This window comes from Eubalaena glacialis, unplaced genomic scaffold (genome assembly GCF_028564815.1).
Source record: "Eubalaena glacialis isolate mEubGla1 unplaced genomic scaffold, mEubGla1.1.hap2.+ XY H_2, whole genome shotgun sequence".
NCBI lineage: Eukaryota > Metazoa > Chordata > Mammalia > Artiodactyla > Balaenidae > Eubalaena > Eubalaena glacialis.
The window spans coordinates 1,879,040-1,902,799 of NW_026871156.1; the positions used below are offsets into that span (position 1 = coordinate 1,879,040).

The window sequence follows — 23,760 nt, forward strand, 5'->3', positions numbered from 1 at the left end:
ATCCCACCCATCTATGTCATCATAGAGCACCCAGCTGAGTTCCCTGCGCTATACAGCAGGTTCCCACTAGCTATCTGTTTTACACATGGTAGTGTATATATGTCAATCCTATTCTCCCGATTTGTCCCAACCTCCCCTTCCCCTCCCCCCTCTGGGTCCACATGTCCGTTCTCAACGTCTGTGTCTCTATTCCTGCCCTAGAAATAGATTCATCTGTACCATTTTTCTAGATTCCACATACATGCGATAATATACCGTATTTGTTTTTCTCTTTCCAACTTACTTCACTCTGTATGACAGACTCTAGGTCCATCCACGTCCCTACAAATGACCCAATTCCATTCCTTTTCATGGCTAATACTCCATTTATATATGTGCCCATCTTCTTTATCCATTCCTCTGTTGATGGACATTTAGGTTACTTCCATGTCCTGGCTATTGTAAATTGTGCTGCAGTGAACATCAGGGTGCATGCATCCTTTCAAATTATGGTTTTCTCCATATATATGCCTAGGAGTGGGATTGCTGGGTCATACGGTAGCTCTATTGTTAGTTTTTTAAAGAACCTCCATACTGTCCTCCATAGTGGCTGTACCAACTTACATTCCCACCAACAGTGAAAGAGGATTCCCTTTCTCCACACCCTCTCCAGCATTTACTGTTTGTAGAATTTTTGAGGATGGCCATTCTGACTGATGTGATACCTCATTGTAGTTTTGATTTGCATTTCTCTAATAATTAGTGATGTTGCGCATCTTTTCTTGTGCCTCCTGGCCATCTGTATGTCTTCTTTGGAGAAACATCTATTTAGGTCTTCCATCCACTTTTTTGATTGGGTTGTTTGTTTTTTTTGATATTGAACTCCATGAGCTGTTTGTATATTTTGGAGATTAATCCTTTGTACGTTGCTTCGTTTGCAAGTATTTTCTCCCATTCTGAGGGTTCTCTTTTCGTCTTATTACTTCCTTTGCTCTGCAAAAGCTTTGAAGTTTAATTAGGTCCCATTTGTTTATTTTTGTTTTTATTTTCATTACTTCAGGAGGTGGGCAATAAAGATCTTGCTGTGGTTTATGTCAAAGAGTGTTTTTCCTATGTTTTCCTCTAAGAGTTTTATAGTGTCCTGTCTTACATTTAGGTCTTTAATCCATTTTGAGTTTATTTTTGTGTACGGTGTTAGGGAGTGTTCTAATTTCATTCTTCTACATGTAGCTGTCCAGTTTTCCCAGCATCACTTATTGAAGAGGCTGTCTTTTCTCCATTGTATATTCTGGTCTCCTTTGTCATAGATTAGGTGACCATAGGTATATGGGTTTATCTCTGGGCTTTCTATCCTGTACCATGGATGTATATTTCTGTTCTTCTGACAGTACCATACTGCCTTGATTACTGTAGCTTTGTAATATCGTCTGAAGTCAGGGAGCCTGATTCCTCCAGCTGTTTTTCTTTCTCAAGTTTGATTTTGCTATTTGAAGTCTTTTGTGTTGCCATACAAATTGTGAACTTTTTTGTTCTAGTTCTGTGAAAAATGCCATTGGTAGTTTGAAAGGGATTGCACTGAATCTGTAGATTGCTTTGGGTAGTACAGTCATTTTCACAATCTTGATTCTTCCAATCCAAGAACATAGCATATCTCTCCATCTGTTTGTGTTTTCTTTGATTTCTTTCACCAGTGTCTTATAGTTTTGTGAGTACAGGTCTTTTACCTCCTTAGGTAGGTTTATTCCTAGATATTTTATTCCTTGTGTTGCAATAGTAAATGGGAATGTTTCTTTAACTTGAGATATCTGATTTTCCCTAATTAACTTTCTTTTGATATTCCCACTACCTGGTCTTTGTTGCAAAAACTCCTATATATCCTCTCTGCTCCCTTACCTCTTTGGAGCAGTCTCTTAGAGCTATCCAAGAGGCTGCGTCCCAGGCTATAGTCCTCACTTTTGTCCACCAAATAAAATATAAATCTCAACTTTTAGGTGGTGCATTTTTTGGTTGACATCTCCTATATGAGGTCACCCTTCCAAAACAGGGCAAAGTAGTTGATTTATCTAATGCACAGAAACCAACACAAAGAGTCAAAGAAAATAAACAGAGGAAATAATTCCAAATAGAAGAAAAAGATAAAACTTTAGATAAATATCTTACTGAGATAGAGATAATTAATTTACCTGATAAAAAGTTTAAAATAACGACACTAAAGATGCTGCTCTCTGAGCTTTCAAGAACAGATGAATGAAGTGAGCATTTCAACAGAGACAGAAAATACAAGAAAGTACCAAAAAGAATCACATAGCCAAAGAACACAATGACTAAACTGCAAAAATATAACAGAAAGATCAGCAGCAGATTAGATGAGGCAGGAAAAGGGCCAGTGAACTCAAATACAGGGCACTGGAACTCATCCCATCATAGCAGCAAAAAGAAAAAGAATAAAACCAAGTAAAGACAGATTACGGGACTTCTGGGACAACATCAAGCACACCAACATTCACATTATAGGGGTCCAGAAGAAGAAAGAAAGGGTCAAAAAGGCTCTTAAAGAAATAAAGCAGGAAACTTCCTAAACCTGTGGAAGGAAACAAGATATCCAAATCCAGGAAGCCCAGGGAGTTATAAATAAGAGGGACCCAAAGACCCACACCAAGACACGATATAATTAAAAAGCTGAAAGTTAAATATGAAGAGAGAATCAAGAACCTACAAGAGGAAAACAACTTCTTATGTAAAAGGGAAATTCCATAAAATTATCAACAGGTTTTTAGCAGAAACTTTGTAGGCAAGAAGCGAGAGACACGATATAGTCAAAGTACTGAAAGAAAAAAACTAGCTACCAGGAATATTTAACCAGCAAAGTTGTCCTTCAGAACTGAAGGAGAGACAAAGAATTTTCCAGACAGGCAAAAGCTAAAGGAGTTTATCACCACTAGACTGACCTTTAAAGAAATGTTAAAGGGACTTCTTTAAGCTGAAATGCAAGGGTACTAATTAGTAATAGGAGAATATATGAAAGTACAAATCTCACAGTTAAAGGTAAATCTACAGTAAAATTCAAAAAAACTAATGTAAAATTGGTGAATTAACCACTTACACAGCTAGTATAACAGTAAAAAAGAAGTACCAAAAATAACTACAACTACAGTAATTTGTTATGAATACATAAGATAAAAGATGTAAATTTTGACATCCGAAAACAAAATGTGAGGGAAAGCTGAAATGTACAGTTTTAAAATGAGTTCAAATTTAGATTGTTATCAATATAGAATACTGTTACAATATAATTAGTTTCATTTAAGCCTTAGGGTGATCTTAAAGCAAACACCTATAGATCCACAAAAGATAAAACACACACCATACAGAAAATCATCAAATCACACAGAAACAAAGCAAAAAAATAAGTAGGGAACAGGGTAATTACAAAACAGTCAGAAAACATTTCACAAACTGGTACAAGTACTATCTATCAATAATTACTTTAACTGTAAACAAACTAAATTACCTGTAATCAAAAGAGGAAGAGTGGCTAAATGGATTAAAAAAAAAAAAAAAAGACCCAACTACTTCATGCCCACAAGAGACTAATTTCACCTTTAAGGACACATAGACTGAATATGAAGAGACAGAAAAAGATTTCCATGAAAATGGAAACCAAAAGAAAGCTGGGGCAGCTATACTTATATGAGACAAAACAGACTTTAAAGCAAACTGTGGTAAGTGACAAGAGGGTTACCATATAATGATTAAGCAGTCATTCCAATAAGAAAATATAGTATATACAATACTTATGCACCCAACTAAGTATAAAAAGCAAATATTGAGGGACTTAAAGAGGTAAATAGATAGGAATAAAATAATAGCATGAAATTTTAATACCTCATTTTTCATAAACAGACAGATCATCCAGGAAGAAAATCAATAAGGAAACACTGGACTTAAACAAAACGTCAGATGAAAAAGCCTTAAAAGATATACCAAACATTCCAACCAAAAGCTGCAGAATACACATTTTTCAAGTGCACTTGGAACATTCTCCAGAAGAGATTATATGATGTAGTGTAAAACAAGTCCTAGTAAATTTAAGAAAACTGATACTGTATGAAGCATCTTTTACAAACAGTATGTTATGAAGCTAAAAATCAATTATAAAAACAAACTAGAAAATTCTCCAACATGTGAAAACTGGACAACATGTACTGAACAACCAAAGGGTCAATGAAGAAATCAACAGAGAAATAAAAAATATCTTGGAACAAATGAAAATGGAATAACACTCCAAAAATTATCAAATGCAGCAAAAGCATTTCCAAGATGGATGTTCACAGTGATAAATGCCTACAGCAAGACACAAGAAAAATCTTAAATGAACAACCTAACTTTGTACCTAAAAGAACTAGAAGAAAATAAAGCCAAAAGGTAAGAAAAAGAAGGAAATAACAAAGATCAGAATTGAAGTATGAGGAGACAAAAAGACAACAGAAAATTTCAATAAAACTAAGAGTTGTTTTTTTAAAAAAAGATAAAAGAAAATTGACAAACCTTTAGCCTAACTCATGAAGAAAAAACCAGAACTCATATAAATAAAATTGGAAATGAAAGAGCAGACATTACAACTAATGCCACAGAAATACAAAGGATCATGAGACTACTGTGAATAATTATACACCAATAATGAACAATCTAGAATAAATGGATAAATTCACAGGAGCATTCAACCTAAAAAGAGATTCACAAAGAAACAAAATCTGAACAGATCAATTACAAGTAAGGAGATTGAATTAGTAATGAAAGAACACCCAACAAACAAAAATCCAGGACCATATGGCTTCACTGATGAATTCTACCAAACATCTGAGGAATAAATACCAATCGTTCTCAATCTCTTCCAAAATCAGAAGAGGGAACACTTTTAAACTCATTTCATGAGGCCTGCATTACTCTAATACCAAAACCAGACAGGATATTATGAGAAAATAACAGGCCAATATCTCTATTGAACATAGATACAAAACTCAATAAAATATGGGCAAATTGAATTCAACAATATTAAAAGAATCTTACACTATTGATCAAGTGGAATGTATTTCAGAGATGCAAGGATAATTTAGTATCTGCAAATCAATCAATGTGATATATCACCTTAACCAAATGAAGTATAAAAATCATAGCATCATGTCAATAGGCAAAAAAAAAGCATCTGACAAAAATTAACATCCTTTTGTAATCAAAAAAAAAAAAAAAAACCTTCCTAACAAGTGGGTATTACAGGGAAAGTATGTCATTACAATAAAGACAATATATGACAAGCCCACAGCTAAAATGTCCCTCAGTGGTGAAAAGCTTAAAGCTTTTCCTGTAAGATCACGAACAACACAAAGATGCCCACTCTCACCACTTTCAATCAACATGGTAATGGCAGTCCCAGCTACAGCAATTAGGAAAAAAAATAAAACATATTGAAATTGGAAAAAGAAAAAGAAAAACTGTCAATATTTGCCAATGATATATAAATTCAGTAAACTTGCAGAATACAAACTTGATATACAAAAATCAGCTTCATGTCTATATACTACTAACAAACTAACAGAGAAATGAGAAAGCAATCCCATTTACAAATTGATCCAAAAGATAAAATACCTACGAATAAACTTAACCAAGGAGGTGAAAGACCTGCAGTGAAACCTATGAGACACTGATAAAAGAAACTGAAGACGTAAACAAATGGAAATATATTCCATGCACATGGACTGGAAGAATTAATATTGTTTCAAATGTCCATACTACCCAAAGCAATCTACAGATTCAATGCAATCTCTATCAAAATTCCAATGGCATTTTTCACAGAACTAGAACAATCTTAAAATATGTATAGAAGAAAAGACTCAGAATAGCCAAAGCAATCTTGAGAAAGAACAAAGCTGAAGGCATCACAGGCTATATTACAAAGTTATAGTAACCAATGCAGTTTGGTATTGTCATAAAGACAGACACACAGATCAATGAAACAGAATAGACAGCCCAGAAATAGATCCTCACACCTATGATCAATTAACCTATGAAAAAGGGGGCAAGAATATACACTGGGGAAAGGGGAGTCTCTTTAATAAATGGTGTTGAGAACACTGAACAGCCACATGCAAAAGAATGAAAGAGGACTCCTATCTTACATCTTATACAAAAACTAGCTGCACAGGTAACCATCAACAAAATGAAAATTCAGCTTACTGAATGGGAGAAAGTATTTGCAATTATATATCTGATAAGGGGTTAATATCTAAATTCAACAATTCAATAGCACAAACAAACAAAAAAGACATTCAGCTAACCAACAGGTACATGAAAATCCTCAAAGTCACTAATCTTCAGGGAAATACCAACAAAAACCACAATGAGATATAACCTCACACCTGGCTGAATGGTTATTAACAAGAAGACAAGAATAACAAGTATTGGAGAGGATGTGGAGAAAAGGGAACCCTTGTGTACTGTTGGTAGGAATGTAAATTGGTGCAGCCACTATGGAAAACAGTATGGAGGTTCCTCAAAAATTTAAAAATAAAACTACCACATGATCCAGAAATTCTACTTGGGAAAATTTTTCTTGAGGAACCAAAAATACTAACACATAACTGGATAGCCAAGGCATAGAAAAAACCTAAATGTCCAAGGATGAATGAATCAAATTTTACAATGATATACACACATACACTTACATGATATACATATATATATGATATAGACAGCTAGAAGATGATATAGACACACACAGACAATGGCATATTATCCACCTACAAAAATGGAAAGAAATGCTGGCATTTGTGACAACATAATGGAACTTGAGGGCATTATGCTAAGTGACATAAATCAGACAGAGAAAAACAAATACCACGTGATCTCACTCATATGTGGCATCTTTAAAACAAGAACTCAGATACAGATAACAGATAGGTGGTTGGCAGGTGAGTCAGGGAGCCATAATTGGGGAAGACGGTCAAAAGGTACAAACTTCCAGTTTTAAGATAAGTGACTGCAGGTGACTATAGTTAATAATATTGTATTTTATACTGGATAGTTGCTAAGGCAGTAGATCTAAAGTTCTCATCATAGGAAAAAAAAAACGTGTAACTATGTATGTTGATGGATGCTAACTAGACTTATTGTGGTGATCATTTTGCATTATATATTGATACATATATACATATCTAATCATTATGCTGTACATCTCAATGAAAAATATAAATAAACATATATAAACACAACTGAACTATATACTATCTATGAGGTTCATTTTATATCTAAAACATAAACAGGTTGAGTATATGACATAAAAAGATATTCCATGTAAACAAAACCAAAAGAGGTGTAGAGGTAGCTATACCAATCAGAATATCGTTAAGATCCCAAAACTACCCAAAGTGATCTAGAGATTCAATGGAATCCTATCAAAATACCAATGATGTCTTTTGCAAAAGTAGAAAAATTCCTCCTCAAATCCTAAGGAATCTCAAGGGATCCAGAACAGCCAAATAATAATGAAAAAGAACAAAGGTGAAGGTCTCAAACTTGCTCATTTTAAAACTTACTACAAAGTTAGAGTGATCAAATAATGTTGTACTGGCCTAAAGACAAACAAGGGAATGGAGTAAACATGGAAATAAATTTTCAAATATGTGGTCAAATAACTGTCACAAGGGTGCCATGACCACTCAATGGGGAAAGGACTATCTCTCAACCAAAGATGCTGAAGAAACTGAACATCAACACTCAAAAAAGAATTTGACCCTTACCTAACACTAATACAATAATTAAATCAAAATGGATCAATGACTTAAATATGAGTCCCAAAACTATAAAACTCTTAGAAGAAAACTTAGGGGAAAAAACATTGTTAACACTGGATTTGACAATGATTCCTGAGTCTGACACCAAAAGCAAAGGCAACAAAAGAAAAAAACTAACAAATCTGACTTTATCAAAATGTCATCAAAGGATACCATCAAATTAGTGAAAAGGCAACCCTCAGAAAAGCAGGAAATATCTGTAAATCATATAGGTGATATAATATTAATATTCACAATATATAAAAAGCTCCTAAAACTCAAGAACAAAAAAAAATTTTTTTAATGGGCTAAGGACTTGAACAGACATTTCCCTAAAGAAGACATACTCATGGCCAATACATCAAAAATACACAACGTCACTAATCATTAGGGAAATGCAAACAAAATCACAAGGAGATAATCATATACCCATTAGGGTGACTATTACCAGAAAAACAGAGAACAAGTGTTGGCTAGGATGTGGCGAAATTTTAATCCTTGTGCATTGCTAGTGGCATGCAGTCACCATAGTAAACACAGCATTATCATATAATCCAGCAATTCCACTTCTGTTCAGAATACACACAAAAGAATTAAAACAGAGTACTTGAACAAATGTTTGTATACCCATGTTCAAAGCAGCACTATTCAAAGCAACCAAAAGACAAACAATCCAAATGTCCATCAAAGGATAAATGTGATACAAACAAAATATGCCTAAATAGACATTTCATCAAGGAAGACATACAGATGGCCAAGAAGCACATGAAAAGATGCTCAACATCACTAATCATTAGAGAAATGCAAATCAAAACTACAATGAGGTATCACCTCATGCCAGTCAGAATGGCCATTATCAAAAAATCTAGAAACAATAAATGCTAGAAAGGGTGTGGTGAAAAGGGAACCCTCCTACACTGTTGGTGGGAATGTAAATTGATACAACCACTATGGAAAACAAACAGTATGGAGGTTCCTTAAAAAACTAAAAATAGAACTACCATATGACCCAGCAATTCCACTCCTGGTCATATACCCTGAGAAAACCATAATTCAAACAGAGACATGCACCACAATGTTCACTGCAGCTCTATTTACAATAGCCAGGACATGGAACCAACCTAGATGTCCATCGACAGATGAATGGATGAAGAAGGTGTGGTACATATATACAATGGAATATTACTCAGCCATAAAAAGAAATGAAATGGAGTTATCTATAGTGAGGTGGATGGACCTAGAGTCTGTCATACAGAGCGAAGTAAGTCAGAAAAAGAAAAACAAATACCATATACTAACGTATATATATGGAATATAAAAAAAAAAAATGGTACTGATGAACATAGTTGCAGCACAGGAATAAAAAGGTAGACATAGAGAATGGACTTAATGACATGGGGTGGGAGGGCGAAGTGAGAGTAGCATCGACATATATACACTACTGAATGTAAAACAGTTGGCTGGTGGGAAGCAGCAGCATAGCACAGGGAGATCGGCTCGGTGCTTTTCAATGACCCAGAGGGGTGGGATAGGGAGGATGGGAAGGAGGCTCAAGAGGGAGGGGATATAGGGACATGTATATGCATATGGCTGATTCACTTTGTTGTGCACACTAACACGGTATTGTGAAGCAATTATAGTCCAATAAAGATCTATTGAAAAAATAAGTAAATAAAGATTATCGCTAATCACACACACACACACACAAAATGTGGTATATACATACAACGCAGTATTACTCAGATAGAAAGGAATGAAATTCTGATATACGCTAGGACAAGGATGAATCTTAAAGATACTACACTAAGTAAACTAAACAAGGCACAAAGGGACAAATACTGTATGATTCCACTTAATGGGATACCAAGACTAGTCAAAATCATAGAGAAAGGAAGTAGAATGATGGCAATTAGTGGCTGAGGGAGAGGAGAATAAGGAGTTATTGTTTAATAGTTATAGAGTTTCAGCTGAGGATGATGAAAATTTCTGGAAAAGGACAGTGGTCAATGGTTGCCCAACAATGTGAATGTTTCTAATACCACTGAACTGCATGCTTTAAAATGGTTAAAGTGATAAATTTAATGTTATGGATATTTAACCACAATTCAAAAAATTCCTCAGGGGCATGGGGGGAACCCAGCAAGTGTTGGCAAGAATGTGGAGAAACTGAAGCCCTTGTGCACTGTAAGACTGTAAAAGAATGCAGTTCCTGTGAAGAAGACAATTCCTGAAAAACTTAAATAGCAATTAAAAACATTTTTTAAACAGTAATTTTATGTCATGTATATTTTACCACAATAGAAAAGAAAACAAAAGGCCAGGGCCAGAGTTTCATCTGGACTGTTCACAGTGAAGCAGCATAATTACTGGGACCACAGTGGGTCAGTGCAAAAGCCTTCAGTGTGGGAGAAACGATCAGGAAAGTGGTAAGTGACAGCAACAAAAAGAAGAATAGCAGAACAGCTAGATTTGTCTTAAATCTTAAGAAAACGGAGGACATAGAAACAGGAAGGGTCCACTTACAAGCACTGAGATACATGTGGAAGAAAAGACCAAAATGGAGTAAGGTCTTAAGGGGAGAACCAGCTTTCAATAAATACAAGCTGAAGTACTGATCACAGAAGTGGCCATGAGTTTTGCAGTTTGCCATTTCAGAAGACCATGAAGTTTTTATTTTGTTTTTCCTGGGAGAAAGGCGGGGCAGGGGAGGACCTTTTCAGATACCTTCCATCTTCCAAGCCCTAATCCCCCTAGTCCTAGATACTATGGCTTTCACTGTGCTCAGAAGGCAAGGTTTATTCTGGCTTTCTTACAGAAGAACAACGGGCAAGTCAGAGCCTACAAATCTGCTACAGTTTGGTATACAGACTAGGAGACCAAGGCCTAGGAATTTATTTCTCAAAGACAAGTGGCACTTGCAGCTGTGATTATGCAGGAGTTAATAACAAATCCAGATAACCTGCGAGCTCCACCACACTGCGGTAGTCCAGGAGAGATTCCAGGCAAATGCAGAAGGTATTCTGCAACATCTAAACTCATCTTAGACATACAACCAGTGTTTCCAACAGAGAAGGTGCCTCAAAGATGGTTAGAGTCCCACAAGGGACTCATTGCTACTTAAATGTCTGCCCCATAGGCAGAGGCACTGATAAAACTGTAAGATAATAGAAGTGGCAACTCAAAGGCCTATCTCTGTTCTTTTTGTCCTATTTTGGCAGGAAGTAGGCGGAGAAGATTGAGATTTTTGAAACATGGCTTTTGAGTCGAAGTAAAATTATGTTCTCTTCGCTGTAGTAAAAAATGCACAGCAACATGCCAAGGGGAAAAGGGGCAAAGGAAACTAGATAATCAATATGCACAGAAACACAACTAATCAATACATAAGAAAATATTAAAGTCAACGAAGTGCAAAGATATTTTCCATTTAATAAGCATTACTGAGGACTTTCAATACACTATATCCATACTTTTTCTGTATCTCCCCCACTTAAAAAATGTACAAACTAAGACTTTTTTCTCTTCTTCAATAAAATGCATCATGTCTCCTGTCCCTTTTCTATTGGGTTATCTGCCTTTCCTTACCACTCTGTACATGCTATTCATATATTCATGATTCTAATCCTTTGTTGGGTATCTGCTGAAAATTTCTCTAAGGTGTCTTTAACGAGACAGGATTAATTTGAATAAAGCCACACTTTGCCATTATTTTCCGTTATAAGTGTGTCTGGTTTCTTAAAGAATTCCTTGGTTCAAAATTGAAAAGTACTTATGTACATTATTATCCCAAACAATTTAGTTCATTTAATTTTTCTTATATTTTTGATTTTTAAAATTGAGGTGACATAATACTAGTTTCAGGTGTACAAAATAATGATTTGATAGTTGTATACACTGCAAAAGGATCAACACAATGAGTATAGTTAACATTTATCACCGTATGTCGTTACAAAGCTTTTTTTTTCTTTTGAGGAGGACTTTTAAGATCTAGTCTCTTGGCAACTTCCAAATATGCAATACAGTATTACTAACTATAGCCATCAAGGAGCACCTTACATCCCCATGACTTATTTTATAGCTGGAAGTTTGTACCTTTTGACCCCCTTCACACATTTGCTCACCTCCCAACCCCCACCTCTGGCAACCACTAATTTGTTCTCTGAACCTATGAGCTTGTGTGTGTTTGTTTAATGCCACATATCAGTGAGATTATATATATGTCTTATTGCACTTAGCATAAAGCCCTCAATGTTCATCCATGCTGTCCAAGCAAACGACCAGATTTAATTATTTTTTAGTGATCAAGACTGAATAATATTTCATTGTATGTATATATATTGTATATATATTTCCCAGATATATGCATATACATTTCCCACATCTTTTTTATCCATACACCCACTGATGGACACCTTGGTTGTCCCAAACCTTGGCTATTATAAATGATGCTGCAAAGAATACTTAACTTCAAATTAGAGTTTTCATTTTCTTTGGATAAAAACCCAGAGGAGAAACTGGTGGATTATATGGCAAGTCTATTTTTAATTTCTGGATACACCTCCATAATGTATTTACATTCCCACCAACAGTGCACACGGATTCCCCTTTTCCCACATCCTTATCAACACTTATCTTGTATCTTCTTGATAGGCATACTAAGGATATGAGATGACAGATCATTATAGTTTTGATTTGCACTTCCTAATAATTTGTGATGTTGAGCAACTTTTCATGTACCTGTTGGCCATCTCTTTGTCTTTTCTGAGTAAAAAAAAAAAAAAAAAGGTCTATTGAAATCTTCTATCCCATTTTTAACTGAATTGCTTGGTCTTTGCTATTGAGTTTTATGTACATATATTTACATATATTTTTATCTATCTTTATATATCCTGCATATTAACCCCTTAACAAATATATGATTTACAAATATTTTCTCCCATTCAGTAAGTTACAATTTTTTCATGATTTCCTTTGCTATGCAGAAACTGTCTAGTTGGACATAGTCCTACTTATTTTTGTTCTTGCTGCCTTTGCTGTGGCATCAAATCCAAAAAATTACTGGGAAGACCAATGTTAAGGAGCTTACCACCCATGTTTTCTTTTAGAACTTTTATGGTTTCAGGTCTTACATTCAATGGATTCTTTAATCTATTCTGGGTTAATTTTTGTGTATGGTCTAAGACAGAAGTCCCCTTTTTTTCTTTTACATGTGGTTGTCCAGGTTTCTCAAGACAATCCATGCAAGAGACTGTCCTTCTCCCATTGTATATTCTTGGCTCTTTTCTTATAAAATAATTTAGCCATGTATGCATGAGTTTGAACTCTCTGTTCAGTTTCACTGATCTATGTGTCTGTTTTTATGACACTAACACACTGATTACTATAGCTTTGTAATATAGTTTGAAATCAGGGAGCAAGATGCCTCCAGCTTGTTTTTCTTTTGTAAGTTTGCTTTGATTATTCAGGGTCTTTTGTGGTTACATAAAAAAAACTTTGGTTGTTTGTTCTATTTCTGTAAAAAAATGCCATTGTATTTTCATACCAATTTTAATGAATCTGTAGACTGCTGTGGGCAGTATGGACATTTCAGTAGTATTAATTCTTCCAATCCATGAGCATGAAATTTATTTATTTCCATTTAGGTGTGTCTTCTTCAGTTTCCTTCATCAATATCTTATAGTTTCCAGTGTACAGGTTTTTCACTTCCTAGATTAAATTTATTCCTAGGTATTTTATTCTTTTTGATACAATTTTAGAGTGGAACTCTTTTCTTAATAGCTCTTGCTGAGAAGAAATCCAGCTCATTTTTGTAAATTGGTTTTGTATCTAGGAACCTTACTGAATTTGTCCATTAGTTCTAAGAGTTTTTTTGGTAGGGTCTTTAGGGGATTCTGTACAGTATCATATAATGCCACTTACAAATAGTGACAGTTTTTACTTCTCTTTCTTGCCCAATAGCTCTGGCTAGGACTTGTGATACTGTGTTGAATAGAAGTGATGAGAATGAGCATCCTTGTCTTCTTCCTGTCTTAGAGGAAAAGCTTTCAATACATCATCTTTCGGTATGTTAGTTGCAGAATTTTCATACACTGACTTTTTTTTATGAGGTACATTTTCCCTACATTCACTTTGAGAGTTTTCATCATAAACAGATGTTGAATTTTGTCACATGATTTGTCTCCATCTACTGAGGGGATGTTATGATTTTTATCCTTCGTTTTGTTAATGAAGTGTATCACTGATTGATATGAGAGGCTGAATCACCCATTTACCCCTGGAATAAATCCCACTTGACCATAGTGTATTATTCTTTTCATGTATTGTTAGATTCAGTTTGCTAATATTTTGTTAAAGATTTTTGTATCTATATTCATCATGGATACTGAAGTGTAATTTTTTCTTGTGGTATCCCTGTCAGGTTTGGTAACAAGGTAATGCTGGCATCATAAAAATAGTTAAGAAGTGTTCCATCCTTTACAACTTTTTGAAGAGTTTGAAAAAGAGGTATTAAATCTTCATTTGGTAGAACTGACCAATGAAGCTGTTTGGTCCTGGACTTTTGTTTCCTGGGAGATCTTTGATTATTGATTCAATCTTTTTACTAGTTATTGGTATGTTCAGTTTTCTATTTCCTCATGATCCAGTCCTGCTTGCTGGTACGTTTCTAGGAATTTATCCATTTCTTCTACAATCTGCTAGTATATAACTGTTTATAGTAGTGTGGACTAAGAATGCCGCCAGCCATTGCACTAAACAAAGGATGCTGCAGCCATCAAGCCATCAAACAATCCAACTGCCCCCAGCTGTGCACCCTGAGGGGACTCAAGATAGGAGACAACAGGATAGTGACCCTACATAGCTAAGGTGTGTATCAAAGAAATGATTTCCGTCAGCCCAGACTCCTGCATCTTCCCATACAGAGAAAAGTGCTAAATTCATTCACTTGAGATGTCTAGTTTTCTTTAAATAACAGTAAGCTTCTGATGTTCCAACTACCTGTTTTTGTTGCAAAAACTCCTATATATCCTGGCTCCTCCCTTACCTCTCTGGAGCAGTCCCCCAGAGCTATCTGAGAGGGTGTCTCCCAAGCTACAGTACTCAGAAAGTCTGCCAAATAAAACATAATTCTCAACTTTTAGGTTGTGCATTTTTGTTTTCAGTTGACAGTACACTCTTACAATCTTTCATATTTCTGTGGTGTCAGTTATAACATCTCTTTTATTTCTGATTTTATTTAAGCCCTGTCCTTTTCTTGACGAGTCTAGCTAAACGTTCATCAATTTATCTTTTAAAAGAAAAAAAGCCTCTTAATTTCATTCATCTCTTCTATTGTCTTTTGAGTCTTTGTTAATTTATTTCCACCCCGATCTTTGTTATTTCTTTCCCTATAGTAACTTTGGGCTTCATTTATTCTTCTGTTTCTATATTCTTGGTGTGTAAAGTTAGACTGTTTATAGAGTTAGGCATTTTATCACCAGGGACCTACCTCTTACAACTGCTTTTGCTGCATTCCATAAATGTTATGTTGTATTCTCATTTTCTCGAGGTTGTTTTTCTCTAAATTTCTCTTTTGATTTCCTCATTGACCCATGGTTGGTTCACTACATGTTGTTTGATCTGACACATTTGTAAACTTCCCAGTTTTGTTTCACAATTGAGCTCTACTTTTATATCTGATGCTCAATACACTGAAATCTTCCTTTATTAAGAATTGTTTTGTGGCCTAAAACATTTCTTCTCCAGAATGTTCCATGTGCACTTCAGAAAAATGTGATTCTGCTGGATTTTTTTTTCTTTTTTTGATGGAATGGTCTGTATGTATCTAATAAATCTATGTGATCTCACATGTTCTTTAAGGCTGACGTTTTCTTACTGATTTTCTGTCCGGATGATCTATATGGTTGATGTAAGTGGAGTATCAGAATCCCCTACTATTATTGTATTGATGTCTATTTCTCCCATTAGGACTGTTAATATTTGTTTCATCTATATAGATGGTTCTATGCTGGGTGCATAAATGTTTACATGTTATATCCTCTTACTGGATTGACCCCTTTATCATTATGTAATCCCCTTGTCTCTTATTACAGTCTTTGTTCATAAACTCTATTTTGTCTGATATATATATGTATACCTGCCACAGCTTTCTTCTGGTTTCCATTTCTATGGAATATCTTTGTCCCCCCTTTCACTCTTAGTCTGTGCCTGTCCTGATACCTGAAGTGAGCCTCTTGTAGGCTGTGTATAAATATGTTGTTATTTTTTTTAGCCATTCAGTCACTCTGCTACTTCTGAATGGAGAATTTAGTCCATTTGTACTTATTGCCATTTCAATTTTTTAAATCGTTTTCTCATTCCAGCATTCCTTTCTTGTTTCTTGCTCTCCTCCTTTGCAGTTTGCAAATGGTATGCTTAGATTCCTTTGTCATTATTTTTTGTGTTATCTACCACAGGGTGTTGCTTTGTACTTACCATGAGGTTTACATGTAACAAATTATAACACTGCATTTTAAGTTGATAACAACTTAAGTTTGAAAGCATTCTAAAGCTCTAAATTTTTATTTTCCCACACACACTTTTTGTTTTTGATGTCATGTTTTACATCTTTTATCTTGTGTATCCCCTAATACCAACTATTATTGTTACATTAATTTTTACTACTTTTGTCTTTTAACCTTCATACTAGCTTTATAAGATTAATCCACTGTCTTTCCTATATAATTACCTTTACCAGTGGCTTATATTTTCATATATGTTCCTGTTAATTAGTGCCCTTTCTTTTCAGCTTAAAGAAGTCCCTTTAACATTTCTTATAAGATTGGTTTAGTGGTAATGACCTCCTTTAGAATTGCTTGTATGGAAAATTCTCTCTCCTTTACTTCTGAATGGTAACTTTACTGCATATTCTTTTTTTCTTTAAGCACTTTGATAATATTGTGCAACTCCTTTCTGGGTGGCAAAGCTTGTGCTGAAACATCTAATGATAATCTTCTGAGTATTGCCTTATGTGTAACAAGTTGCTTTTTCTCTTGCTGCCCTAAGTCTCTGTCTTTAACTTTTGACATTTTAATTATACTGTGTCTTGCTGTGGGTTCCTCTGAGTACATCTTATTTGGAACTTGGAGCTGGATGTGCTTCCTTCCTCACATTAAGAAACTTTTCATTCTTTTTCAAATAAATGTTCTGCCTGTTTCTCTCTCTTTTCTCCTTCTGGTCCCCTATAATATGCGTATCAGTCCACCTGATGTTGTCTCACACATTCCTAAAGCTGCCTTCACTTTTTAAATTTTTTTCTCCTTTTGCTGCTCTGCTTGGGTGAATTCCACTGCCTTTGCTTTGAGTTCAATGATCCTTTCTTCTACTTCTTCTAGGCTATTGAACCCCGCTAGTGTATTTTTCAGTGTTTTTCAATTTTTTAGCTCTGTGACTTCAATTTGGTACTTTCCTATATTTTCTGTCTTTGTTGAACTTCTCACTGTGTTCATGCATTCTTCTCCTAGCTCAGTGGGCATCTTTATGATTATTACTTTGAATCCTTTATCACGTAAATTATCTATCTCCATTTCATTATGTTTTTCTCCAAGGTTTTATTTTATTGTTCCACGTACAGCATATTCCCCCTCTTCCTCATCTTGCTTGACTTTCTGTGTTTGCTTTTATACACTCCATGAAATAGCCACCTCTCCCAGTCTTGGAGGAGTGGCCTCATTTAAGAGATGAATCTTATCCTTCAACCTTGCAGCTCTTGCTTGTCTCTCAAACGTTGGTGATTGCTTGTCCAAGCAGCTCATTTTATTTTTAATATCTCCCAGTTGTTGAGTGTGTTCCAGGACCTGTCAGTGTCCCAAAGAGGTCAGGGAAGACCTCAGCACCACCTAGATTCAGGCTGACTGGAAGCCTGACCCTGAAAGGCAGCAGCTTTTAAAGAATGCAAATATGTACAGTCCCGTACAACTGTTAAGCTAAGCTCTGCTGGCCACCAGACCAGGCCATCTGCGGGTGCCCCTCTGGTGACAGTTGTCAAATTCAGGCCTCCATGAGAATGGATCAGCACCTTCTTGGAGATTACGGTAAGCTGTAGTGAAGCAATGGGAGAGTGCAAAGATGTCATCCTTCAGCCTGTTTTCCCAGACAGCGAGTCCATAGGCCTCTGGATGTGTGCAAAACCCAAAGCCTGACCCTCACACCAATGTTCCTGCACAAGCAAACAGGCTTCTTCCACAGAAGGAGGGGGTGTTTTCAGTGTGCTATCTGTGCAGTGCCCTGGGTGTGGTAGCCAGCTGTGTCTCTGACTCTTATGGGACCCAGGTACACAAGCCTCTCTGGGCAACAGGCCAGGCATTCATTGGGGTGGGGGGGGAGGAGGAGGATTCCGTGGGCAGCAGCCACAAAAGCAGGGCACCAGACACGTGTTAAGAGCTCCCCTCCAAGACAGTCTAGCACTCTGGGGCATCAGAGGGGAAGCTCAAAAGAGAGCACCTGCTTTCCTAGGTCCCTGGAAGGCTTACAGTTAGCCCTTTGATGTGTGTTTAATTTAGAAGCCTGCCCCTCAGTCCATAGCCATGAAAATAAGCTCATCAGTCTCTTTCACAGAAAGACCTAGCTCCCTGTTCCGTTGCCTCCTGCTGTGCTCTGGGATGGTAGCTGTTTAAGAACTTTCCTCCATTGGTCACCGTCTTCTGGGACCCACTGACCACCACTGGCCGCCAGAGCCAAGCAATGTAGAGGTGTCCCCTGGCAGCAGACACAAAACCTGAGGCACCAGATAAGGTCCTTTATGGCAGAGAGAAGCAAGCTGAAGCAAAGCAGAGGGACAGTGCAAAGATCCTGTCCTCCAGCCTCTGTTCCCTGAGAGCAACTCCACAGACCTCTAGAAGTGTGTCACACCAGAAGCCTTCCCCTCAAGCGAAAGCTCCTGGACAAGCAAACAGTCCTCTTTCTCAGAAAGACTAAGGCTGGGTTTAAGTCTCTTGTCTGTGCAGTGCCCTGCGAGTGGTAGGTTGCCAAGAACTCTCTTTCCAATTGTTACCGTCCTGAGGGACCCAGACACCCAAGACTGCTGGCTTTCAGGACCAGGTGATCACAGGGCATACCTTGAGTTGCAGCTGCAAAACCAGAGACCCAAACATGTATAAAAGCTCCCCTCCGGACGTACGGAGTGTGGCAGAGGGAAAGCGTGAAAATGGCTCCCACTGGCGTTAGCAACATTTAACAACATTTAGTGAAAGTGCAGAAATGTCAGCCTCCCTAGGAGAAGAAAAACGTCTAGATGGAAAAATAAGGCACCCATTGGCTTTAGAGTGAGAGTACAGAAATGGTGCCTGCACCTCCATCCTTGGAGAGTATCCCAACCAGCCCCTTCTTCTCAGGCCCATGCTCTGAGATTAGCAAATCAATCTCTTTCACATAAAGTCTGCACGCTTTTCAAACAACTGCATCTGCATGGGGTCCTGGGGAGAGTGAGTCTATGCAGTCACCCTTTAAGAGGCATTTCTCAGTCAACTACAGCCCTTTGGGTCACATGGGTGCAATTCCCCTGACGGTTTTTCAAAGCTAGATGTTTTGGTGGTTTCTCTCAGGTACAGGACTTAAGAGTTTGGGTGCCTGATGTGGGATTCAACCCCTTTGCTCCAGGTTTTTAGTTCCCTTTTGATTGTGGGTCACCACCCTGAGAGTGGGGTCTGTGACTCAACCTCCCCTACCCACCACAATGTGACAGTGATGTTATACTCCCAAAGTGATCCAACTCTTTAGAAAATGAGTTTTTCAAGAAACAGATTTTAAACATGTTTTTAAAACCAAAATACACGTATTTTTTATTATTCACAAGAACTACTCATCTCCACAAGGATAAAACTACCTAATAAAAGGCTACTAGTTACTCAAGTCTCCAATGTATCACTTCTGCATACAAATGCAGTTACTCTCACTTGCCATATCCCCATCCTTCAAAAACATACCTAAATAAATAAATAACTTGATTACTGTTTCTCAAAGTCTAGTCCCTGGACTAGCAGCTCTGGCCATCGACTGGGAACTTGTTAAAATGCAAGTCTATCTTAACCATCTTCCCCATCTCCACTTAAAATCTACTGTAAAGTGTCTTTTACATCTACTGACTCAGAATCTGCAATTTGACAAGATCCCTGGGTGATATGTATGAGTTTGAGAAGGACTGACCTAGCCCACTATGCTAGTCAATTTCTCTTTCTTCCCTCATCCTTTCATGGCTGGCTGCTGCTGTCACATCAGTAAGTCAACCTAACCTATTCTGCTGCTTTTCCTACCCGAATTTCACTCCTTTCTCAACTTTTTCTTTTCTCCCCTTTTTTCTTTTTCTACCAATTCCTACTTGATTTCCATCACGTGACTATACTATTAGAGACTTTGATATGCAATGGAAGCATTCCTTTCTGAGGTGAGCAATGCAGCAACACTGACTGCTGCCATCTTTGCTCTCAGATGGCTCTAGGTCATTTTCACTGATGCTTGGGGTTCCTACTTCTCACAGTATCAGAAGATGCCAGGCTGCTAAATGACATATGCATGTACCACTTGAAGAAACAGTAACTAGAGTTGTTCCAGCTCTGTTTTTAGAACGGTTATTCACAAAATATAGTAACGTTTATGATACAGAATAGTTGTTTTAATAATAGATGAAAATGCACAAAGTTGGTCAGTAATAATTCACATAAGTGTTTCACAAAATGCAAGAATTTTGGCATTTAAATTAGAACCAACTATTCTAAAAATTTCCCACGTCTATTCTTCAAAAGGTTCTATGCCTTTTCCATTCTTTGCTTTTAAAAAGCTAGCAAGGTTTCCATGTTGACAATGCTTCTATAATCCCAGAAGGAGAGTGCTACTTGAAATAACATAGGTTAGAACAAACTCTTCCATGAGTCAATTTCTTTGGAAGATGGAAAAAGGAACAATGCCTAGCATATAGTAGATGCTCAGTAAATACTTCCTGAGAAACAGTACTGTTTTTCATGTAACTGACAATTTCAATCAAAATGGTTAACACTTTTATTTCTAACATTCCTTTCATGTATAGAATTCCTGAATTTGAATATAGAAACCACTCCCTCCCAACTGGGAGGCATCTAAAATGCTGATCTGGAAACACTAAGGCTGACTGACTCTCAGGATACATCTCAGAAAGCATTGTAATATAATATATAGCGTATCATAAAACTAAGCCATACTATCAACAGAAGTCCCAAGAAATTTAATTCTTCCCTTCAATTTTGTAATAAAATATAATTTTACGTGTGAAACTATATCAAAATTATATTTTTAAAGTTTATCAAGAACATACACACATTTTGCCCTGCTATATACGGGCCTCGCTCCCTTAATACTCACGAGATCAGCATATTTCTTACACAGTGCTGCCAGCTTCTCCTCTGGAGTTGAAAGAGTGTTTAAGGCTTGCATCAATAATACTACTTCTTTTCCTAATGATTTATAAAAGAAAAAAGGTAGCAGAAGGATGACTTAAATTCAACATAAAACTAATGTTTACAATTTAAGGCTATACTTAGAGATAGAGATTCACCTACTAAATTAAAGAAGCTATTTCCAAATCAGTTTATTAGCCTCACCAACATCCAAATTTCTTCACTTACCTACACTGCTACCAGTTAGCTATTTAGCACTTGAACAGTGAGAACACTTTAAAGAGTTTTAAATGAGTACTTTAATAGCTTTGGCAGGGAGAAGCAGGTGACCAAGACAGGTGAAGGCAAATGGGGTTTAAAGAAAGAAATAACGTTCTATTGCTTACCATGGCGGTAGAAAACTTTTTATTTCTTAAAATGTTCTCTTGTATGTAGAATATTTCATCTAAAAAACTGAAGAAAATTTGCTATTTGATATCAAACTTATATTTGGTATACTTTACATGCTGTTGTGGGGGCGGGAGAGAGGTGGAACAGGCCACCTTCAAAAAGAATACTTTCCTATCCACATAAAATTTTAGTACTGAAAAATTTTTACCTTCAGTTCAAGATGAAATAAAAAAGAGGAAATATAATGATTGAATGTTTAGACATAACAGTAATGTGCACTTCAGTATATGAAGATTTTAAACTCTAACCATTTTAAGCTATTTAAATGATTTTAACCTGAAGCTGCATTTTATGCATTGTAGTGGGGTTAATGATTTGAAAGTATTAGTCTTGTTCGGAAAGAATTATAAACAGTTCTCATATTCATATAAATTTTAAAGTTTTTAGAAGGTAGCAGAAAGTAGATTAAGAAAGAGAATTTCAAGTTACAATCCTATGCACAAATCACTGAAACCAAACAAGGTAAATATTAGGTACAATAGGAATGAAAAATTGAGGGGCAACCAGTAAGGTGAAATAGGGTTTCAGGTTTCATTCATAAAATTTAACATATCACATTCTTAGTCTGAACTGTCAAACTAACTAAGCAGAGGGATAAAACATATCTTAGAAGCAATCTTATTAAGCTACTTTCTAAACTGCAAAAAAATATCATTTCCAAATTTTAGTGAATATTCTTTAAACAGCTAGGCAAATATAACAGTTTTCATAGTAATTATTAGACTACTTTAAATGATCAAACAACAAAGCAAATCAACTACTACTTCTGCCAAACTGGCCACAAACTCTTTCTGGAAAACAATTCTTAATCAGAGAGAAAGAAGCAAGGTACCCATAACTAAGCTTTCCACTCTGCTACTTGCGTCTCCTGCACATAATTGCAGGAGACAGGCATACTGACCTGACCAAAGAAACTAGATGTGTATTAGCTAAACATCTACCTCAAAATTGGTCATGCTCCATAATTACCTGTGCTGCACAAAATATAACTTAAACAAGCAGCATGTGCAAATGTCCAACCTCTGAGCAGAGATTATTACCTAAGGTATTTTCTTTGTTTCTGTGGCATTCTGAATCTTGCTGACCATCAGAGGGATCTGCTCCAGCTTCTGGCCCTGAAGGTTCCTCTCTTGACTCTTGTGTGCAGTACACTGGGCTCAGCAAATCCCTGCTCTGTGTTATAAAGTTACTGCTTTCATCCTCTTCCAGTGAATGCTTGTTACTTGGGCTACTGTAATTTGAGTCACGACGTTGAGGAATATCATTTGATTGAGAGTTATGCAACATATCTGCGTTTACTCCTAGTCTGTAAATTCTAGATTCTTCAACTGTGCCAATCACAAGCTACAGAAAAAGAGCAGAAAATATATGGAGAAAGGAGTTAAATCAAATGTAATCAAGGGAGGAAAACAATGCAGTACAAAAAAGCTCAGTGTTCCACCCCACTCTGCTCATTTTCTTTTCTTTAACAGTAAAATTAACCCATTTTCATTTTTTTTTGTCCTCGCCACACAGTTTGTGGGATCTTAATTCCCTGACTAGGGATCAAACCGGGGCCCCCTGCAGCAGAAGCACGGAGTAGTAACCACTGGACCACCAGGGAATTCCCCACTTTGCTCATGTTTAAATGTAGTTTTTACTTTTTGTACGTGGTACAATCAACCGGCATGTCACCATTGGACAGTTTCATTTTTTTCCCTTTCATAGTGGTTCACAAAACAGCAACGCTTCTTAGAATCAAAGGAGGAAAAGGGAGGGGAGGAGACTACTGTAATAGTGGAATGGGAAAAATCCAAAGTTCGGTCCCTCCCACAAATAATATGCTGGCAGAATCTATCAGAATCAACTTCTGCAGAACTCTGGAATCAGCTAAAAACTTACAAAAGATAATTAAAATTTACAGCCCAAATTTACAGCTTAGTGAATTAAAAAAAAAAAATTAGGAGAGCACCGTAGGATTTTAAACTTCTTGTCTACCATTGTCCATACCCTAGGTCAACAAAGACCATAGGGCGAGCAGCCCACACTCTCAGTGAAGGCTACTGGTGCCAGAGGGAACAATACAGACATTATTTTCAAAGGATTGGGTCTCATTCATTCTT

At 36.5% G+C, this 23,760-nt stretch overlaps 1 protein-coding gene across 1 annotated transcript in view; it reads right to left on the minus strand.

The window, feature by feature from the left end:
* Window positions 1-23,760, minus strand: part of LOC133082969 (gamma-taxilin-like) — a 60,656-nt gene that overhangs the window by 15,187 nt on the left and 21,709 nt on the right. The window contains exons 5-6 of the mRNA XM_061179640.1: window positions 22,699-23,002; window positions 21,174-21,265 (exon numbers count right to left, since the gene is read on the minus strand). Of these exons, the coding sequence (XP_061035623.1) occupies window positions 21,174-21,265; window positions 22,699-23,002 (396 nt within the window). The remainder of the gene's footprint in view (window positions 1-21,173; window positions 21,266-22,698; window positions 23,003-23,760) is intronic.